This window comes from Diachasmimorpha longicaudata, chromosome 8 (genome assembly GCF_034640455.1).
Source record: "Diachasmimorpha longicaudata isolate KC_UGA_2023 chromosome 8, iyDiaLong2, whole genome shotgun sequence".
NCBI lineage: Eukaryota > Metazoa > Arthropoda > Insecta > Hymenoptera > Braconidae > Diachasmimorpha > Diachasmimorpha longicaudata.
Genome location: NC_087232.1, coordinates 5,675,755 through 5,694,515, shown reverse-complemented (window position 1 = coordinate 5,694,515; position 18,761 = coordinate 5,675,755). Strand labels below are relative to the sequence as shown.

General features: G+C 42.8%; 2 protein-coding genes across 8 annotated transcripts in view; one reads left to right on the top strand and one right to left on the bottom strand.

Annotated features, from left to right (window-relative positions):
• The window catches only part of LOC135165240 (acetylcholine receptor subunit alpha-like), a 77,741-nt gene extending 74,761 nt beyond the window's left edge, over positions 1-2,980 (bottom strand). For 5 of the 7 annotated variants that reach the window (XR_010299455.1, XR_010299457.1, XR_010299460.1 and 2 more), the window contains exon 1: positions 1,559-1,726. The gene's annotated coding sequence lies outside the window, so the exon portion shown is untranslated. Of the gene's footprint in view, positions 1-1,558; positions 1,727-2,635 lie in introns of those variants that run through there. The other 2 variants (XR_010299456.1, XR_010299461.1) reach the window with 1 other exon arrangement.
• Positions 2,005-18,602, top strand: LOC135165236 (titin-like). Its single transcript, XM_064126331.1, has 6 exons — positions 2,005-2,895; positions 4,484-4,668; positions 4,781-4,977; positions 5,474-6,208; positions 6,380-13,881; positions 14,019-18,602. Exons 1-6 carry the CDS (start codon positions 2,751-2,753, stop codon positions 15,842-15,844), a joined length of 10,590 nt encoding a protein of 3,529 aa, XP_063982401.1. The 5' UTR covers positions 2,005-2,750; the 3' UTR covers positions 15,845-18,602.
• Positions 18,603-18,761: the final 159 nt, after the last annotated feature.

Below are 18,761 nucleotides of genomic sequence, written 5' to 3'. Positions count from 1 at the left end.
ATAAATTATTATTCATTCGTTAATAATTATAGTTTTTAAATAAAACTGTGGAAATGAAAACAAACATTTTGTCATGTAATTTGGTTTTGAGAAAGTTGTGAAAGTAATTGATAACATTGATATACGAATAAAAATTATTTTTATCAAATATTGCACTGTGGTTTCTCTCGGAGTTATAAAAAATTATTCATGTATCACAAATTTCATGCCTATATTATTGTTTTTCAACTTTTCACGCGAAAAGTGATATTTTTTTCCTTCAGAAAAAATTTTTGGAATTCCTACTCTGTTTCATTGTGCTGTATCTTATCTAATGTTTTTCGTAATCGTTTTATCGTGAATGAGGAAAGACATAACAAAGATAAATTTTAGTATTTGAGAATGGAGGGCGCTGTGCAAATTCAATCGAACCCCGCCAGTTCTTTCATAACCCCGACCACAAATATTTGCATTAATAATTCTACTTCATATGTATTTCATGGACGTTCGTGTATTTTTACTCATTTTCCAATCCAATCCAATTTTATTTGGTAGTTTTTTTTAATGAAGAATTAAATTTAAATTAGAAAAAAAATTTCAGTTTTGTTTAACTTTTTATGGTTTCCGGCTACTCCCTCCCCCCCATTTCCACTCCGATAAAAGATAACGATTAATTATTTGAAAATTCATCAAATAAATTGCAAAGTTTGCAGGGAACGTTAAGGCAAATACCGGAATATTTTTGGAGCTTCAATGGTATTTGGGAAATTACAGTTCCCTCGAGATTTCAGCCAATGGAATTGCATCACGAGACAAAATTATGATTTAAGCCTTATTTATTCAATCTATCAAATTTGGTGAGGTGTTACGTTGATTATCGATATTTCAAACATGTAGATGACCCTAAAAATTACTTGTAAAATTTTCAAACAATCAGATGTTATAATACATCAAGTGTTTGAAAATTATCGGGCATTCCCTGAAAGCAAAGTTGCTAAACAACATGTGTATGTAGTTTAAAACATGAAAATCCTTTGCTCAAATCTAATGAAAATTGTCTAGTGATAACGTGACTAAAAGAAATAAGTTATAAAAAAATAAAAACTCTGAAATAAATGGATATTTGCCAAAAATCCTTGATTTCTATTTACTTGTTATTTATTTAGTTATGATATTTAGAGGGGAATTTACTTTTGGCGATCCCCTTTTTTCTGACTCATTTTCCTGCATGTTAATGCTATTGAAATAATTTGAAAAATTATTCAACATGGCAATTCTGTGAGAAAACAGCCGATTTATTGCTTAACAACAGCCGTGATATTTCGCTATTTTATGCGAATATTTTCATCCCTACAACTTCCCAACGCTTCAAACCGAAACATCAACTATTTTCAAATTGGTCTGAGGCCTTACTCCACACTAATTCGAAACATGACGCCATACTTTTTCCAAACTCCTGGATCTTCCAATTCTGCCCCCAAAAATGTCTTTCACATCTCCAAAAGAAAAAAACAAAAAAATGACTTCCCCCTCCCAAAAAATACCCATTTCATAACAAAATCCCATAAATACCACTTACCTCGGACCCTACCCCCTCAAATAAAAAAAAATCATCCTGGTCCTTGGGAGTTGAGCACCGATGATCGTCGGCTGTCCCCGCTCGATAACTCCCGCCCGCACCCGACATCCAAAAACACCAGATCCACTCACTTCTAAACTCAAAAAAAACCCCCAGAAATCGCCCAAAACCAAAACTTCCACCCCCAATGCGAACCTCCACGTCCCCACACCGTCCTCCACCCCCAACCCTCACAATTCACCCCCTTGAAACCCCAAAATCGTCCAAAAACACAAAATATTCGAGCGTAACCGACGCGGGAATGATCTTGGCGTCTCTTTTCGCTCGGCTCACTTCGACTGTGTTCGACTCCTTTCGCCTGCGCTCGGTCGACATCGCCTCCCCTCCAGTCAGCCATTAACTCACGGTGGGGGAACCAGTGCCTCAACTCTCTCTTCGCCTCTCCCAACCAAAACATTACCCAAAAAACAAACTCGAATCCCCCCAAAAAAAAAATCAGCTGAGAACCCCTGAACGTATCTAGCCTATCGCGCCGACGACACTCTTGATGCTCCAGTGGTGTGTGCGCCCAGTGTTGAGGAGGGGGATTCGTAGTATTTGCGCCTCTGCCTTTTCCAATCACCAAATTATCGCGCAGAACCCCAAAAAAAAAACAAGTTCCCTCGAAAAATCATCGAAGCCGATGTAAAAAAAACAGTTCACCCCGTGCTAACTGAAATCAATTATCTCCGACCAGTGACTAAATTCCCGTCAACTCCGATAAATCGTCATGTTGGTGTGGGGGGTCGTGCCCCAGTGACAAAAAATAACCCCAAACTTTCCTCAGAGAAACCCCCCCAGTCCTCGGCTGGAGGAACAAGTGAAATAAACAAAAAATGACGGAAATAGTGAGTGAAACAAGAGTTTGAGGATTGTTGTCACCAAGTGCACCCCAGGCCCCCAAACGTTGGGGTCCCTGATCACCCCAGTCAGCGTCCGCCGGTGTTGGCGTTATCCCAAAATAAAGTATCCCCATCTCTGAGGTGATAAGTGTGAAAAACGGATTCAAATCAGTGAAAAAAATCATAAAAATCACACCTAAATGAGTGAATCCAATCCAGTGTGGAGTCCTCAGTGCTGAGTTTCCCCATTTTCTCCGTTACATGTATGTGTGTGTGTGTGCCACGGACGAAGCAAAGAGGCGGCAGGAAAAATGGCGTCCGATAACGAAGCCTCCTGCGTTAGTGACCCAAATTTTGCTGTGATCTGTTCGTTTTTGGAGTATTTCGGTAAATCCTGTGGCGTTAGTTATCCAGACATTGGAAAACTTCAGTCTATGCTTGAGGATAGTCACGATGGTGAGGTGATTCTGTTGGTTTATGGGTTTTTACGTTTTTTTTAACCGGAGAGGGGGGGTTTATTGTGAGGCTAGTGAGGGCGCGAGAGCCTCTGCGCGCCAACACACGACATCAACCAGTAACTTCCCTCCCTTTTGCATCTTGTGTTTTTATCAGTTAGATTCATTGATATTTATTTTTACTGTGTTTCCATACGTGTTTTTTCCATTATTTTTTTGGGCCATTTATACTCAGTTCCGTGTGTGGCCTTTAGCCATGGTTCTCAGTGGGTGGGGGAGGATTGAGGAGGGGGGATAGTGTTGACATGATGGAGTGACAGTTGTGGGACTGCAAATTCATGGAATTTCCTCGTTTTTGGGATTTTTGCGGTTTTGCAGAGCAGATGAATGTGGTTTTGGTCTAGTGAAGATTTCTGGGAACGGAAGGGGGTTGTATTTGTTATTGTTGGGGTGGGAGAGAGACCGGTTTCACTGTTGATTCTAAATAACATGGATATTGAGCTTTACTCCTTGATTTTTTTGATTTTTAAAAATATTAGATACTTTTTATCCAATTTCTGAGGATCTTCAGACGTTGGAATGGCGAAAATTGTTAATTAAAGAAGTACAACGATTACCAGAGCATTCTTTTGGTCAAATTTGTCGGACACAATCTAGAATTTCAACACCCCCTCCCCTTTTTTGGTATCTTGTGTCTCGAATTCTGTTATCTTCACTGATATTTACTATATTTATTGTTTTGGTAAGGGTTCTCAATGAAGTTTGGGGGTAGTTCGATTCGCTTTCGTTATAGCAATTTCCTGATGATTTTTCGCGGGCAGGGGGCAGCGAGGGGGTGGGGGAGAGAGATAGTGTTGACATGATGGATTGACAGTCGCGAGACTGAAAATTATTCGATTTTTTTTGTGGAGGTTTTGAGAAGATGAGAGTGGGTTGGGTTCGTCTAGGTTTTTGCAGGGCGTGAGGGGGTTGTTTTTGTTATTGTTAGGTTCGAGAGGAGAGGGGTGGTGACTTGGTTGTCGACCTGGACAACGTGTGGTATTTTGTATTTTTTAAATTTTCTTTTTTGATTCTTAAAGGATTTATAATGAGTTTTTTTTACTCGGGGTATTTTGAGATCATTGAAATCTTGGAAGAACCAAAATTGTTAGTGACATGAGTCCGATGATTGTTGGAGCCTTCCTGGATTTGATCAGATTATAAGAAACAATTATCTAGAATCTCAATGGAACCTCTGTTTTGCTTTTTCGATTTTTTTCAGTGATTTTTAATGATATTTATCGTTTATTGCTTTTGGGTAGAGGTTTCCATGATTTTTGGCGGGAATTCCATTCGCTTTTGTTATGGAAAAAGTGGTGATTTTTAAGAGGTCGGGGAGGACCTAAGAGGGGACAATGGTAAAATAATGAAATGTCAGGTGTGAACCTGAATACTCTTGGATTTTATGGCCTTTGGAATTTTTGAGGTTTTGAGGGGCCGGTGATTGTGGTCTGGGGTTAGTGAGGATTTTTGGGAGTGGAAGGACGTGGTGAAGGGACGGGATGCGGGTGAATTTGATTTTAAGATAATTGAATTATTTTTGGTTGCAGTGCCCCAACCACTGATAGATCTCCACATAAAACTTCTACGTAAAACACGAAAGAGTGTATCTGCTGAAAAATGGGAGAAAGCTCTTGTTAAATTTTGTCATACGTACTCCAATCAGGATGGCTGGGAGGTGGAGAGATTTGGATACAAAAAAGTCCGTACTGCTGTTAAAGTTCGGTTACTGAAGGTATAATTATTAAAAAAACTCTATTTTAATCCCTAAGAAATGGATACAAATAAAAAAAATGACGATTTATATCCTGATAAAATTATTAATAGACACTTTATAAATGTTTTAGGTGCTTTTGGAGTCACAATTTGACTTGAATCAAAAATTCAAAAACGAAGTGAACAAATTATCATCAAATGAGCTGCGACTGGAGCCACTTGGACGTGACAAGACTGGTCAATCTTACTGGTTTCAGTTGGATGAGGAGTGTAATATGAGAGTTTATCGGGAGGATCTGGATGAGGAGAGTTGGGAGTTAGTTGCCAAGTGAGTGAATAGACCTTTGACTACGTGAGATCCATGAATTTTCGGATTGATATGATATTGCTAAAGATGTTTCTTCCATTCACTGGTGCTGTCATCAGATTACAAAGCGATGAATGGCTTTATACATATCCCAACCAATTGATTTCTGAATAAATTTTTTATTGGTGTATTTATGTAAATGAATCGTTGGAATTTGAGGGAAATTGTTCCAACGAACAAATTCACCGAGGGGAAATGGAAATCTGATGTTAAATATGACTTCGGAGAATATATGTTTATTAATTATTCTGTTATCTCAGGAGAAATTTCATATTCAACAAATGTATTAGAAAATTGACAACCCCAGGGTTCTACAGCAATATGAGATTAATTCAATTATTTAAAATTTTTTTTGCGATCATTCAATTATTTAAAAATTTTCGTGTGAAAAAAAATTAATGTCTCCCTTCAACTGAAAAACCTGATCATTATTATTCTCATAATTTTCGTCCCCTAGGGATCGCGAAGGCGTCGTGAATCTCATCACCGTCCTGTCAGACGGTGAGGCTGCTCCTATTCCTATTAACGAGGACAGCAACAGTCTGGAGATCTCCGAAAAGCCCATTACCGATACAGGCCAAGTCACCTCTTCCCCGTCCCTGGACTCTGATCCTCCCGAAAATGGTGATGCATCTCCACCGACTCCCTTGAACCCACCAAAGCCTCCAGAGCCAATAAAGAATCCCCAGCCCCAGGATTCAGACTCCTCGGAGGCCTCAGAGCTCACCCACGACTCCTCCAACCCCAGCCAAGACGACTCCTCTCAGGATTCTGAGGCACCCCTTCCCCTTCCTCATCCTTCCAAAAAGCCTCTACTCCCTTCTCCCCACATTCAGAAGCCCAAAACGTCCCCCTTGAAACCCTTACCGATATCGAAGCCCCCCGAACCAGCAAAACCAGTTCTGAAGGCAATTGAAACTCCAGTCATAACAACTTCTCCTCCTAAACCTCCTCAGAGGCATCTCCCGACGCCATTCCCATCATCAGAACCCTTAAAACCCCAGAAATCTGTGGACAAACTGGCGTCTACTCTCTCTCGTCTGCAATCTGAAAAACCAGGAGTCTCCAAGCTCGAAAAAATTGCTGAAAATCTGGCGAGAACGTCAAGCATATCAATGATCAATGGAGAGGACGACAAACAGCCACAGGACTTTACCACAACCAGGGGAATGGACCTGACAGCTCCCAGAGGGTTTGTACCAATTTTATTTTGGCGAATTTAGTGAATACAACAAAATTTTTCTCTGAACTTGAGGCGATGATGACTCAAATCATCTCAGAGGGAATAAGATTTATTATTTGGTTGAGATGTATCTATAAATTCTCTTGCTTAAAAATTTAGATATAATGGTTTATCCGACAGATTTGACACATCAAAGGACGCCGATCGTCCAGTGGACTTTTCGGGAATGGACCTGAGTAAATCATCATTCAGAAATGATATTCAAGCACGTGAAATCGACCTCTCCACGAGAAAGCCGAAGCAGGACCCTATACCGTACGATAGACCCATTCATCGGAACACAATGGACCTGAGTAAAAGACAGTTATTCAGCTACGACGTATATCATCAAAGGCAAAAGGACGATCACAGACTGCCAAATTACTCAATTCTCCCAGATCCCAGCAAACTATCCATGCGAATGAAGAGGAGCCACGAGGATGAACCAGATATATCAAAACGTATGCGAACTGATGGAATACCAATGAGAAAAAGGCGAGATGATCCTGGTCCTGCTATTGAAGAGCCCGTTATGATGATCCAGGGTGAGGGCTCAGGATCTGATTGTGATGTTGCAAATCCTCATTCAGAAGCAACTAATGAGCCTGAGGTTGGCGAAGCTATAGAAGACACATTCTTCTTTCAGGGTGAGGGTAATGGTGCTGACTGTGACACTGGTAATCCTGGTGATGAGACATCCAGTGACAATAAAGAGAGCAAAGAATCAAAAGACAATAGTGGAGATGTCAGGAAAGACGTGGGTGTAAAATCCCTGGTTAATGATTGTGAAGAGGAGAAGAGCAATTGTCAGGGATCCTCTGAATCTCCCAAAAGTAAATTCAAACCAACCCTTGGGGTGCAGGTGTTCACCAAATCGCCTGGGAGCAGCTCGAAGAGACTCTCCAGATGGGATGTGAGAGAAACCGAGGAAAAGAGAGAGTGTGACAGCAGTATAATTGGCGATGACGCATCGATATTTTCTGGGAATGATATCGATAATAAATCCATGGTTGAGACGATATCAAGCACAACAAATCAGAATTCAGTGACATCATCGAGGTGTTTTGAAGTTTCATCAGCTAGTACTGGTGTTGATGAGGCTGATGAAGCTCCGAGATTTTTTTTTGGACCGAATTGTGTGTCGTACACGTCAGAAGCAGCGGAAAAATGTCCAGAGGGTGATGGTGGTGGAAGGCAAAGCTCGGAAGATGTTTCTGATGTCCCTCAATCTTCGACAGCATCAGAAAATCCACCGGAGTCATCGCAATCTGATGAATGCAAAGACCTTGTAACGAATTCGTCGGAATCTAGGTTGGAATCCACAGACGCTGAATCTTCTGAAGTTGTTTCTACAGTTCCTGACGATGGAAAAACCTCTGAAGTAATGGATGAACCCGAAACATCAGCGACTGCTCATGATTTAGGGGGTGTGGATGAGGGAATTGACTCGACTGGAGGAGAATCCATGATTCCGGAGCCCTCTGAGCCATCACAGTCTGATAAATCTCCTGTTGACGTTGCACCAGCTCCCATAGTCGATGGTAATGCTCTCAAATCACCTGAGAGAATTAATATCGCTCAGGAGGAGAGTTCTGAGGGGAAAAATGCCGATGCTGATGATAATAGGAGTATCTCCATGGATCAGGACTCCAATGAGGCAATGGTGATCGATGACATGGGTTCTGACTCCAATGAATCTAATAGAGAGGTTGAAAAGTTTGAGATACCTTTTCCGGCACCTCCGGAGTTTCCGGGACATCCGGATTTTACAGAGCGTATATCTGCTCGCCTGTCTCCGATCACTAAAGAGGAGGAGCGGGAGCTCGAGGAGGCCCTGAAGAGCATCGATGCTGAACCCAAGATCCAGGCTCATGCGAACGCCGATAATGCTGATGTTGAAATTGAAGGGGCTGGGGATGTTCATGGCAATGAGGGAGTCGTTGCCGAATTATCGTCTGAAAGAGAAGAAGGTCAAGATGAGGTTGAAAAATCGGAAGAAATTTCACAGGAAACTCGGGAAAATCCGAAAACTGTTGAGGAAATTCCAACAAAAGAAGAAGACGTGGAGTCTCCAGTTGGAACATCTGACGAGGTTCCAGCGAAAAATGAAGAGAATCCGGAAATTCATGAGGAAAGAACAAAAAATGATGAAGTCTCCGTGAATAATGAAGAAAATCGAGAAGTTGTTGATGAAATTCCAACTCAAAGTGAAAATATTCAACCTGAATTTAATAAATTCGAACCAATTGCAACGGAAAGTGAAGCAAGTCCAGAAATTCTTCAGGAAATTCCATCGACAAGTGAATGTATAAGCTCAGAAGTAGAAAATCCTTCTCTGAAAGTATCATCCGAAAATGAAGAAAATTCACAAATTTCTGCGGAAATCTCATCGAATAGTGAAAATATCGACGCTGAGTGCGAAAAAACTGGAGAAATTTCCCCACAAACTGAAGAAGTTCCACCAAGAACCGAAGATGTCGTTTGTCAGTCCGAAAAATGCGTCGAAACTCTCCCAGAAAATCTCCAAGAATTTCAGGAAAATCCTCCGGATCAGCCTTCCCCGCCCCTAGAGGACGAAATCCCAGAGGAAAAGTCTTCAGAAGACGTGTCCTCAACATCTGATCAACCTCCCACACCAAAACCTGATGAAAACCTTCCCGAAATGGTCCCAACACCTCCGGAGGTCCCGGTCGAATCTCCAACCTCAATCATATCGCCTGAGACCCCAAGAAGTCTACAGGTATCTCCCTCAGAAGAGATTTCAGTGGAGTCCCTGCCTCCTCCAGACGACGTTCACTCAAAACCAAAGCCCTCATTAGCCTCGCAAACATCACTGGTGGCTAATTATGGAAGTGATGACTCAAATTTACTGGGAAGTGATGATGTCTTCGAGGCAGAGCTGACTCCAGGACCCGAGGAAGCTGAATCCATCGCAGAGGATCCGGAAAAGACTAATGAGGGACCTGATTCGATGTCTCTAAACGTCCAATCTGCACCTCAAACTCTAGAAGAAGTTCCTGCGGAAGTTGGACCCATCTCTGAGGCTCCAAAGACACCCAGTCAGGTGGAATCCCTCTCTGAAGCTTCTGGAGATGCCCCACAAGAGAAGAAATCCTCTCCCGAGGGTCTAGAAGGACCTTCAGAGGTGGAGCCAATGTCAAAAGCCGCAGAAGTGCTCCCAGAAGAGGTTGAATGCACTCCTAAGCCACCAGAGGATTCTTCGAAGCATCAGACACACGTTGAAACTCTGCCTGAAGCCCCCCACCAGAAAGAACTACCAGAGTCTTCAGAAATTACCGAGGTATCTTCACCTGTCCATCTCGCACCACAAAAAGAAACTGAACTTCGTGAGGACGACCATGATGATGATAAGCCTGAAGTCTCTCCACAATCCGAAGCAGCTGATGATGTTTTCGACAAACCTTTCGACTCCCCAGACATGTTCGACTCTTCAAAACCCGAGACTCCAATTGAAATTGATAACCAAGACATCGAGAAGATCGCAGCAACATTAAATCAGGACGACGGAGATGATGATGAGCCACCAGAGCTTCACACGGAGATAAGAGAACCAGTACCTCCCTGTGGGGAGCCCGAAATCCTTCAAGAAGTAACAGATAGTTCATGTTCTCAACCTCCAGAAGAAAATTTCCCAAAAAATCCTCCGGTTCTCGAAGAAATCCAACCTAAAGACTCTCCAAAGCCCCAGGATCCTGTAGATAATACTGTGGACTCCTCACTTCCTGAACACGTCGAAGCGAAAAAGTTAGAACCCCCTGTAACCCCAAAAAATCCTGACGAACCAATAGAAACGTCAAAACCCGAAAAAGCACAAATTGAAAAAATCGAAGCATCATCACCACCAGCCACTGGCCTCAAGGAGAAAACCCCTGAGCTCCAGACAATGTCGATAAACGACTATCAGAAAAAGGATCGAGAATCTGATGAAGATAACTCCCCAATTCGTCAAGTGGCAAAACGTCCCCGAACCGAGCCTGAATTCAGTATCTTTAAAAAGTCACCGGAAATCCTCCAGAAGGAGCGGAACTCTATCCCGTCTCCAGAGACCAAACCCGACAGAAATCTCCAAAACCAGATGAAGCCCTTCGAGGAGCTCAAACCCCAAATAGCCGCGGTCCTGACCCAATACAAGCCAGATATAAAGAAGGAAGCGAGCAAACGTCTGCACCTGGAGCAGGATCCGGAGGATCTCCCTCCGATAAAGTCCCGCCCGAGTAAAACAGACTTCATCAAAGATGAAATCAATGACATCAAGAAAGATCAGAAGCCGTCAGATATCAAGACCGATGAGCCCAACAATGTGGAAGGTCGATTAAATACTGGAGAAACATTTAAACCTCCAGAGCTGACTATCACCCGCTTGAACATGTCTGATGACTCTGAAAACTCAATGGGGATGGACAACGACTGTATGTATGAGGCGCCACTGAACAACGTCGATCCCCTGGCAACTGACGATCTGGTGAAAACCGAGGAAGATCCATCAAAATCCGAGACTGAGCCCCCAAAACTGGGTGTCATTAAAATCAGAGAAGTCAAAGAGCTGCAGTACGCCAACTGGAAAATGGATTCACCAGAGCCCCAGTCTCCTCAATGTGGAAGACCCTCACGAAAGCGTCGGAACAGTGCCAACGATTCCAACTCCGAAGAGAGAACTCGTTCCCAGGAGACCGACGACGCAGGGGGAAAAAGGATGAAGCTTCGTGGCAAACGAACACCAGATGTCCAGTTGAGGAAGTCAGTGGAGGCTAACAGAGTGGAGGTCAGTTCTGACGAGGAAGCCCCACCTCTGTCGGAGGTCATGAAGTCCGCAAATACAGTGACACCAGAGCCCCTGGTGGAGGTCAAGCCTAAAGGAAAGAGAGGAAGAAAGCGAAAGGGCTTCAGGGGTAAGGGTCGACCGCCCCTTATCAAGAAAGATCCATCGGCGATTGCTGAAATCCCTAATCAATCAGAAGCGAAGAAGGAAGAGACAATCCCAGCCCAGAAAAAACGAAAGAAACGTAAAATGGTCCTGGGACTGGAGATTGGGATTGATATCGTGGAACCTGACAGCCAGCAGAATCCTGGGGAGCCTCCCGTCCGTCAGTCTCGGCGAATCGCTCAGATAAAAATCAAGGAGGAAGCCGATCGGCGAAGGATTGAGGAGGAAACCCTGGATAACGTAAAATCGATAAAAGGGAAGAAAGACGACGAGAGGAACAAGAAGAAACGTAGAAAGCACAAGGACTCCGATGAGGAAGTGCGAATAAGAGAGGTGGACAGATTTTTGAAGGACAAGGAGAAGCAGAAGGAGAAAGACGACAAGGACAAGTTAAAGAAGAAACGAAGAAAACGCAAGAAGAAGGAAATGATGATGAAATTCAACGAGGCTAAGCCCTGGCAGAGCTCATCAGGCTCCTCATCAGACACTGAAGAGCACGAGGAAGAAGAGGAAGAAGAAGAACCAGAATCGGAGGGTTCACTTCTATTCAAGAGCGATCACGAGTTCTCCCCTGAGAGTGATCTTGAGAAGGACGCGGAATCGGAGCCTCTGAGGCGAGCGAGAACAGCCCAAAAATCGGAGGAGAGATCTGAAGAGGCTGATGAGTACGCATGTCAGAAATGCGGCAAGGCAGATCATCCAGAGTGGATTCTTCTCTGTGATACTTGTGACAAGGGCTGGCACTGCAGCTGTCTTCGTCCAGCATTGATGCTCATCCCCGAGGGCGACTGGTTCTGCCCACCCTGCCAACACACTCTTCTTATAAATAAACTCCGAGAGAGCTTGAAGACTTATGACCAGAATGTGAAAAAACACGAGAACGAAGTTCTGAGGAAAAAGCGTCTAGCATACGTTGGCATCAGTCTTGATAATGTCTTGCCGAAGAATGAAGTTGGTAGAAGGCCGATCAACAGAGATACTGGGGCCGAGAGTGAGGAGTCTGAAGAGGAAAGTGGTGAGGAATCGGGATCAAATGTTGGATCTGACTCTAATGGATCGTCATCATCTTCCTCGTCAGGCAGTGGCTCGACTTCCTCGGAGTCCAGCAGTGAGGAAAGTGAACCAGTTTATCAGTTGAGAGAGCGAAGATGTGCAAATACCTCTTACAAGTTCAATGAATATGACGACATGATCAACGCAGCTATTCAAGATGAAGTGGAGGCGGTCCAGGGGGCTGGTAATCAGGGGCGAGGAAAGGATATCTCCACAATCGTCAATGCCGAGAAGGAAGAGGCACAGGAGGCCTTTGATAAGCATAAGGAAGGAGCTGAGGAAGAAGCTGACAAGCAGTCAGAGAAGGACAGCGATAAGGATTATGCTGTGGATAGAGATGAGGAGGAGGAGGATGAAGAGGAAAAGAAGAGGATGGTGGTGCGCAAGTCCTTGGGGAAGAAGAAACACAGGAAGTTGAATAGCCTTGACATCAGTAGCGAAGACGATCCTGAATCGGATGAGGATTTCAAAGGAAGTAGCAGTGACTACGAGGAGGATTACGAGGACCAGATGATATCCTCTGATGATAGTTACACAGAGACAAGGAGAAAAGGAAAACGTGATGCACGACCTGTGAGAAGATCAACAAGGGCGGCGAGGAGGCAGAGATATGATGAAGATTTCATCAACGATGACAGTGATGATTCAGATCGTCCGAAACGTAAGAAGTCGAGGTCCATTTGGGATGAGGAGTCAGAGAGTGAGGAGAGTGACAATTCATGGAGATCTAGGAAGAAGAGGAGTAAACCCTCTGCACTACCTCGACTTCGGGCAGCACCGAAGACCAAAGGGAAAAAGAAAAAGAAGAGAAAAAGGATTGTACAGATGGACTCTGATAATGGATCTGATAATGATGGAGAAGAAACTAAAATTGAAGCACTGGAGGCACCCCAGGAGACGGCCATAGAGCAGGAGGAACTCCCTCCGAAGCTGGACAGGCCTGAGGTGAAAGAGGTAGTAGCCGAAGCTCCTCCAGCTGAGGAGTTCATCAAGGAGGAAAAACCACCGGTGCTACAGGAGCAGAAACCGGAAGTGGTCGTTGCGAGTCTTCAGGAGGAGGAGGAAGAGGAGGATGACGACGACGACGATGACGATGATGACGACGACGATGACGAAGAGGAGGAGGAGAAGAAGAAAATTTTTGAAGAGAGAGTTGAATTACCTCCGGAGAGTCTGAAAGAACTCCCTCAGCATCTGCCCCAACAGCTCCTTCCGGAAACCCCTGAATTGGAGAAAAAGAAAGACAAGAAAAAACGAGAGAAACCAATTCGCAGAAAAATCATTTATGGAGGACTGCCGGAGGACCGCCCTCCCGAGGACGATGAACCGTTGGGGAGGAGAACGCGAGGACGAAAGATTAATTATCAAGTGGATGCGATAATGTCGGATAGCGAGGAGGAGCTGAAGAAGGCGCTTCGTAAGACGGAAGACAGTGAAGATGAATTCGTGATGAATGATGGGGAAGATCGTAAGGATGATCCCGATAAAAATTCGGATTCTGCGGATGATGAGTATTCGCCGCAGAAGACAGGGGGAGGAAAGCACAAGTCGCCGAAGAACCGGAGGTCGAAGAAGAGCCCAGCGGGGAGAAAGACATCGGACAATGGGGAGCCGAAGCAGAGGAAAAAACCAGGGCCGAAGCCAGGTATGTAGGGCATTTAATTCGTTGATATCGAGAGGAACTAGTGTATTCGTCATAGATAATAATTTTATCATAGATAAAAATATCCATATGTGTCATAATAATTAATGAATAATTCCAAACATTTATTGTGGTTACAGGTAGCAAAAACAAGCCCCGCTTATCAAAATCGCCGGGTGGCAGTATTACCCTGGAAGGTACTCCATCAATTGGTGAAGTGGAAGGAAGTCTTGCGAGTCTAGCTCCAGAAGAGCTCGGCGATCTCAATGATGAGCAGCTAGCCCAGATGATGATGGAGGACGAGGAGTACGGGCGTCGTCAGTTAGAGCTCGCCGCGATAGAGATCGCGAAGAACAAGAAGAAAGAGGAACGGGAGGCGAAGAAGCTAGAAAAAGCACGGCAAAAAGCTTTGGAGATTCTCGCTGCTGAGCAGCAGAGGGATCCAAACGCTCCAGAGGGTGCAGAGGGTGAGGCCCCGAAGAAGAAAAAACGGGGTAGACGAAGTAAAGCGGAAATCCTCGCTGAACAGATGAGAAGAGGAACTGATCCGGCCCTCGCCGTCCTTCCACCGACGGTTCCAGGGATTCCAGCACTGGTGCCAAGTCCCTCAGGACCACCAGGAGGAGTACTTCCCCCAACTCCTGGGATCCCTCTCTCCGTTTCTCCCGGAATGCCATCTCTACCAGCAGTCTCGATGCTTCCAGTGGATCTTGAACGACACCAAGAGCACCTTATCCCCAGTCAAATGATCACTGGACCCGATGGACAACTATTGAATCCCGATGGATCCCCAATGAAACCAAAAAGACGAGGCCGAGGTAAAGGCAAAAAAACTCTTGCTATGGAAGCAGCTAGAGCGGAAGCAGCTGCCAAAGCTGCTGGACTAGTGGATCCCGATTTACGCTCAGACGATACCTCCAGTGTTCTTCCAACTCCTGGAAGTTCCACCTCTGGATCAGCACCATCAACACCTCCACTGAGTATCACCCAAGTACCAGTGAGCCAATCACCACAATCGATTTATCCATTGCCTAGTCAACAATCTTCCGTGATAACCAGAATGCTTCAGTCTCAGCCAATCTCGTCCACTCCACCTCAGTCATTTACAGCAGCTGCTGCTGCAATGGGTCAAAAGTACTTTGGTGTTCCCAATCCAAATATGATGGGGGCTAGAGGGGGTTACGATCTCCCCAGAGGCCGTATACCATCGCCCTACAATTCGAGGCCGGGAGGGCCAGGACTTCCGGTGCACTTTCCTGTTCGATCAGGAGCACCTTCCATGAGAATGAGGGTTCCAGGTCCATCTCAGCTGTATCACACTCCTCATCATCCCATGGATCCATCACCATCTGGTGGAGGGCCTATATCGATAACCAGCAGAGACCGAAGTTCACCACTCGCACCTGGACCAGCCATGATTCCACCAGCTGCTGGCAGCCCTCTTGCCAAGGGAGGACCAACTCCTCCACCACCTCCGTATGTACGAGGGGGACCACTTGGTAGATTTGGAGATGGTCAAATTCCCACGAGACATCCAATTCCACCATTCACAGCCTCTGGCAATCACTCGGTTCAACAGCCATCACCACCACCCAATAGACCCGGCAATTTTTCACCTTATCATCCACAACCACCGCCCAATTATCATTATGGGGCTTATCCACCACCACCAATGTCCAGTGATGATGCTGCGTATCAGGGTTCACCTTATCCTAGTGAACATTTTGCCAATCAATCGGATAATCCACCAGCACCGACTGTACAACCACCATCAGCAACACAGGCGGGCAGCTCTCAGGGGAGCCATAACTCAGGACATTCAGGGGGAAATCCACCTGGTGAAGGGCCACCTACCAATCCTCAAGGTCATGGCCCTCATGGAAAATACGATGAGGAGGGAAGTGGGGAGTTTGGGGGCCTAGTTTCTTACTTCAGCAGCCAACGAGAGGATGATCTTGATTCGTAGCATGAGTGAATTCTTGGCCAACAGATTTAATGAGGGGAACTCATGATAGCGTTTGGTGGCTTTGGGGTGGTGGAGAGAAGGGATGAAAGGCTGAGGGGGGTTTTAGAGGCTCAGGGGGACGGGTGAGGGAATTGGTTTTTAGTGAGATTATTTGAGAAATTTGACACCTTTTACAGGCTCATAATTTCTGTTTTATTGTGCATATGAGGTTTTAGGAGAAAAAGTTAATTAGAGTTAAGGCTTTTTGGAGATTTTTTTTTTTTTTTTTTTAAAAAGAGGATAACGAATAGTTTTGGATTTTTTATTGAGTCAGCAGCTGATGAGACTATGTGAGATTTTATGAGGATTGTTTATGAATTTTGGGAACTGATGATTTCCAGGGCAGTTTTTTTTTTCAAATTAATTTATGGTGAAAGTTAGAGGTTCTAGGAAAATAATTATTTTTTAAGAGAACTTTTTCAATGGAAAACCCGTTTTTTTGGAATTAAAAAGTTGAGGATATGAAATGAGAATTGATGAGGATTGGGACCTACCGTTTGATTATTAACTTTGGAAACGAGATTTTATTTGTGACGACAAAAACGTGTTTTGATATTTTGTATGAAAATTACCAAGTAGCTTTTGATATTCTTCACGAAGCAAGTCTCAATGTTTCCACGTAAATTATGAATTCTCAAAAGAATTTCGTGTTCATCATAAATTGTTGTTTCCTCCCGAAAATCCCTAAAAACCTAAATCGGTTGTTTTTTTATGGATCCCTATCAACGGTTGACTCAAAAACAAAATTCCAGTTTTCGCTACCGAAAAAATCTAGCACAAAATGTCTGAAATTTTTTCCTACCACTCATTATTGCATAAAACTGTAGACTTCATGAGCCATAGAAAATACTGTTATTCCCCAAAATCTATCACCACTCCACCACCAAATGATCTCGAAATTCCCATGTGATTATTGGTAAGTGCCATTTTTTTAATCATTCGCTATCATTGTGAGTTGGGTTGGCCAAGTACCTATTAACGATCTTGATAAAAAAGAAATTCAAAATGATTTATCAATTCAAATCGTGACTTGACTGCGGGCAAAGCAATAAAATTGACCGAGGAAAAAAAAATCTTAAAAATCACTATAAAAAATCCTAATAACCCCTGATTTCTCAAAACAGTCAACTATTTTCCGAATTCAGAAAGAGAAAAAAAAGAAGAAAAATCGGTCATGCTTCTAACGACAAAACCTGTACATATGTAAATACGAGTGATTCCTTTAGATTCTATATTACATGTATTATATAAACAGTCATAAACGAAAAAGGGGGAATATGAAATAAACCACGATTTAGTGCAAAAGGGCACAAATGTAATATTTAAACTAACGAAATGAAATAACGGCATCTGATTATTGATGATTAACAAAAAAATGGTGTGAAGACTACTACTATAACTATTTATAAAGAAAAAAAGATTAAGAATTTATATTAGGAGTATATTGTATTTTACAGAATTTTACTTGGACAATTATTCTATATAAAATATGGATAAAAAATATATAATTATGGAGAAACTACTTCTGGCGGGAAACTAATGATGACAATCACCATTTGAAAGTGGAAAACATTTCGTTCCCCTTAGAGAGAGAGAAATATAAAAAAAAAGAAATGTATCGAGACGTTAATTATTATTAATTTGAGGGGCCTCGTGAGTACGAAAATAGCACCGCCATATTGCAGATGGTGGTGCTATCCACCTGCTTGTATTTGTGATGATTTTTAAAAAATTGAAGAACGTCATGATCACATGGGTTAAAAGATTTGTTCCATTTTGTAAAATTTGGATGGAGCGAATTGAGGGTGACATGAAATCACAAATAATTCTGAGACATTTTTGGAACCGCGAGCTGATGGCGCCCTTTTTTTGTCCTGAAAATTAATGGTGCAGTTGTTCCCTAATTTCATGACTTTTTTCACATCCAAGGTCTCTCATTAATGATCTCGTAAAGAAATTAAAAAGGATGGAGTCCAAAAGTTTTCCTCTTTCGAAAATACACGATTGACAATTCATTGATTTTCTCTCAGATGAATGCAAAACCGATAAATGGTTCTGCCCAGCAAAATCATATATCTGTTTAGTTATAACGTATATGCATATACCTAATATAAATAGAAATTATCAATGAAAAAAAAGATATTACATTATCTTAGAATTAGCAGCTTGGAATAGTTTTCTATTAATTTTTGTCCTCCTTTATTTTTCGTGAAATTATTCACTAGATTGTGAGATGAAACGAAGGAGATAGAGATATATATATATAGATATATATATATTCGATTGTAATCATGATTTAATGAATTAATTTTATGATTTTTACACTTAGTAAAAAGCCGATTATCTGATTGTAGACAAAACCAATGTACAATCCGTATTTTTCTTCCTTAATTTTTTTTTTCTTCTTGTTCTATTGAATTTGCGCTCCAGGGACTATTGTGTCTTGATTTATGATGAAATCATCTTCCAGTGAAATATTTTACTTTTGTTATGGGCAATGGAAACTCTTTATACCAGTAACGATGTGGGCATTGCCTTTTGATTGTCCTGGAGCGCAGGTTTCTCAACTTAATGTGGGGAAAAATATGGGGCTATGTGGCAGTGGTGCAGTTGAAGCTTTTTTTTTTCATTTCAATAATGGGTCTAGACCAAACGCTATTATATTACATGTTGTAGCCTAATTACAGACGTTTTGTAATAAAAAAAAACATTCAGTATACATTGATGACTAGTTTTTATTGTCGTTTTCCCCTCTGCATTTTCTGTCGGAATTACATCGAAGTTTTGTTGTTCGCTGGTTTAAGACCAATCGTGAGTAATATAATTATCATAAATTAGATAAACGATTAATGTATTTCTCAGGTAAATTGATATTTCA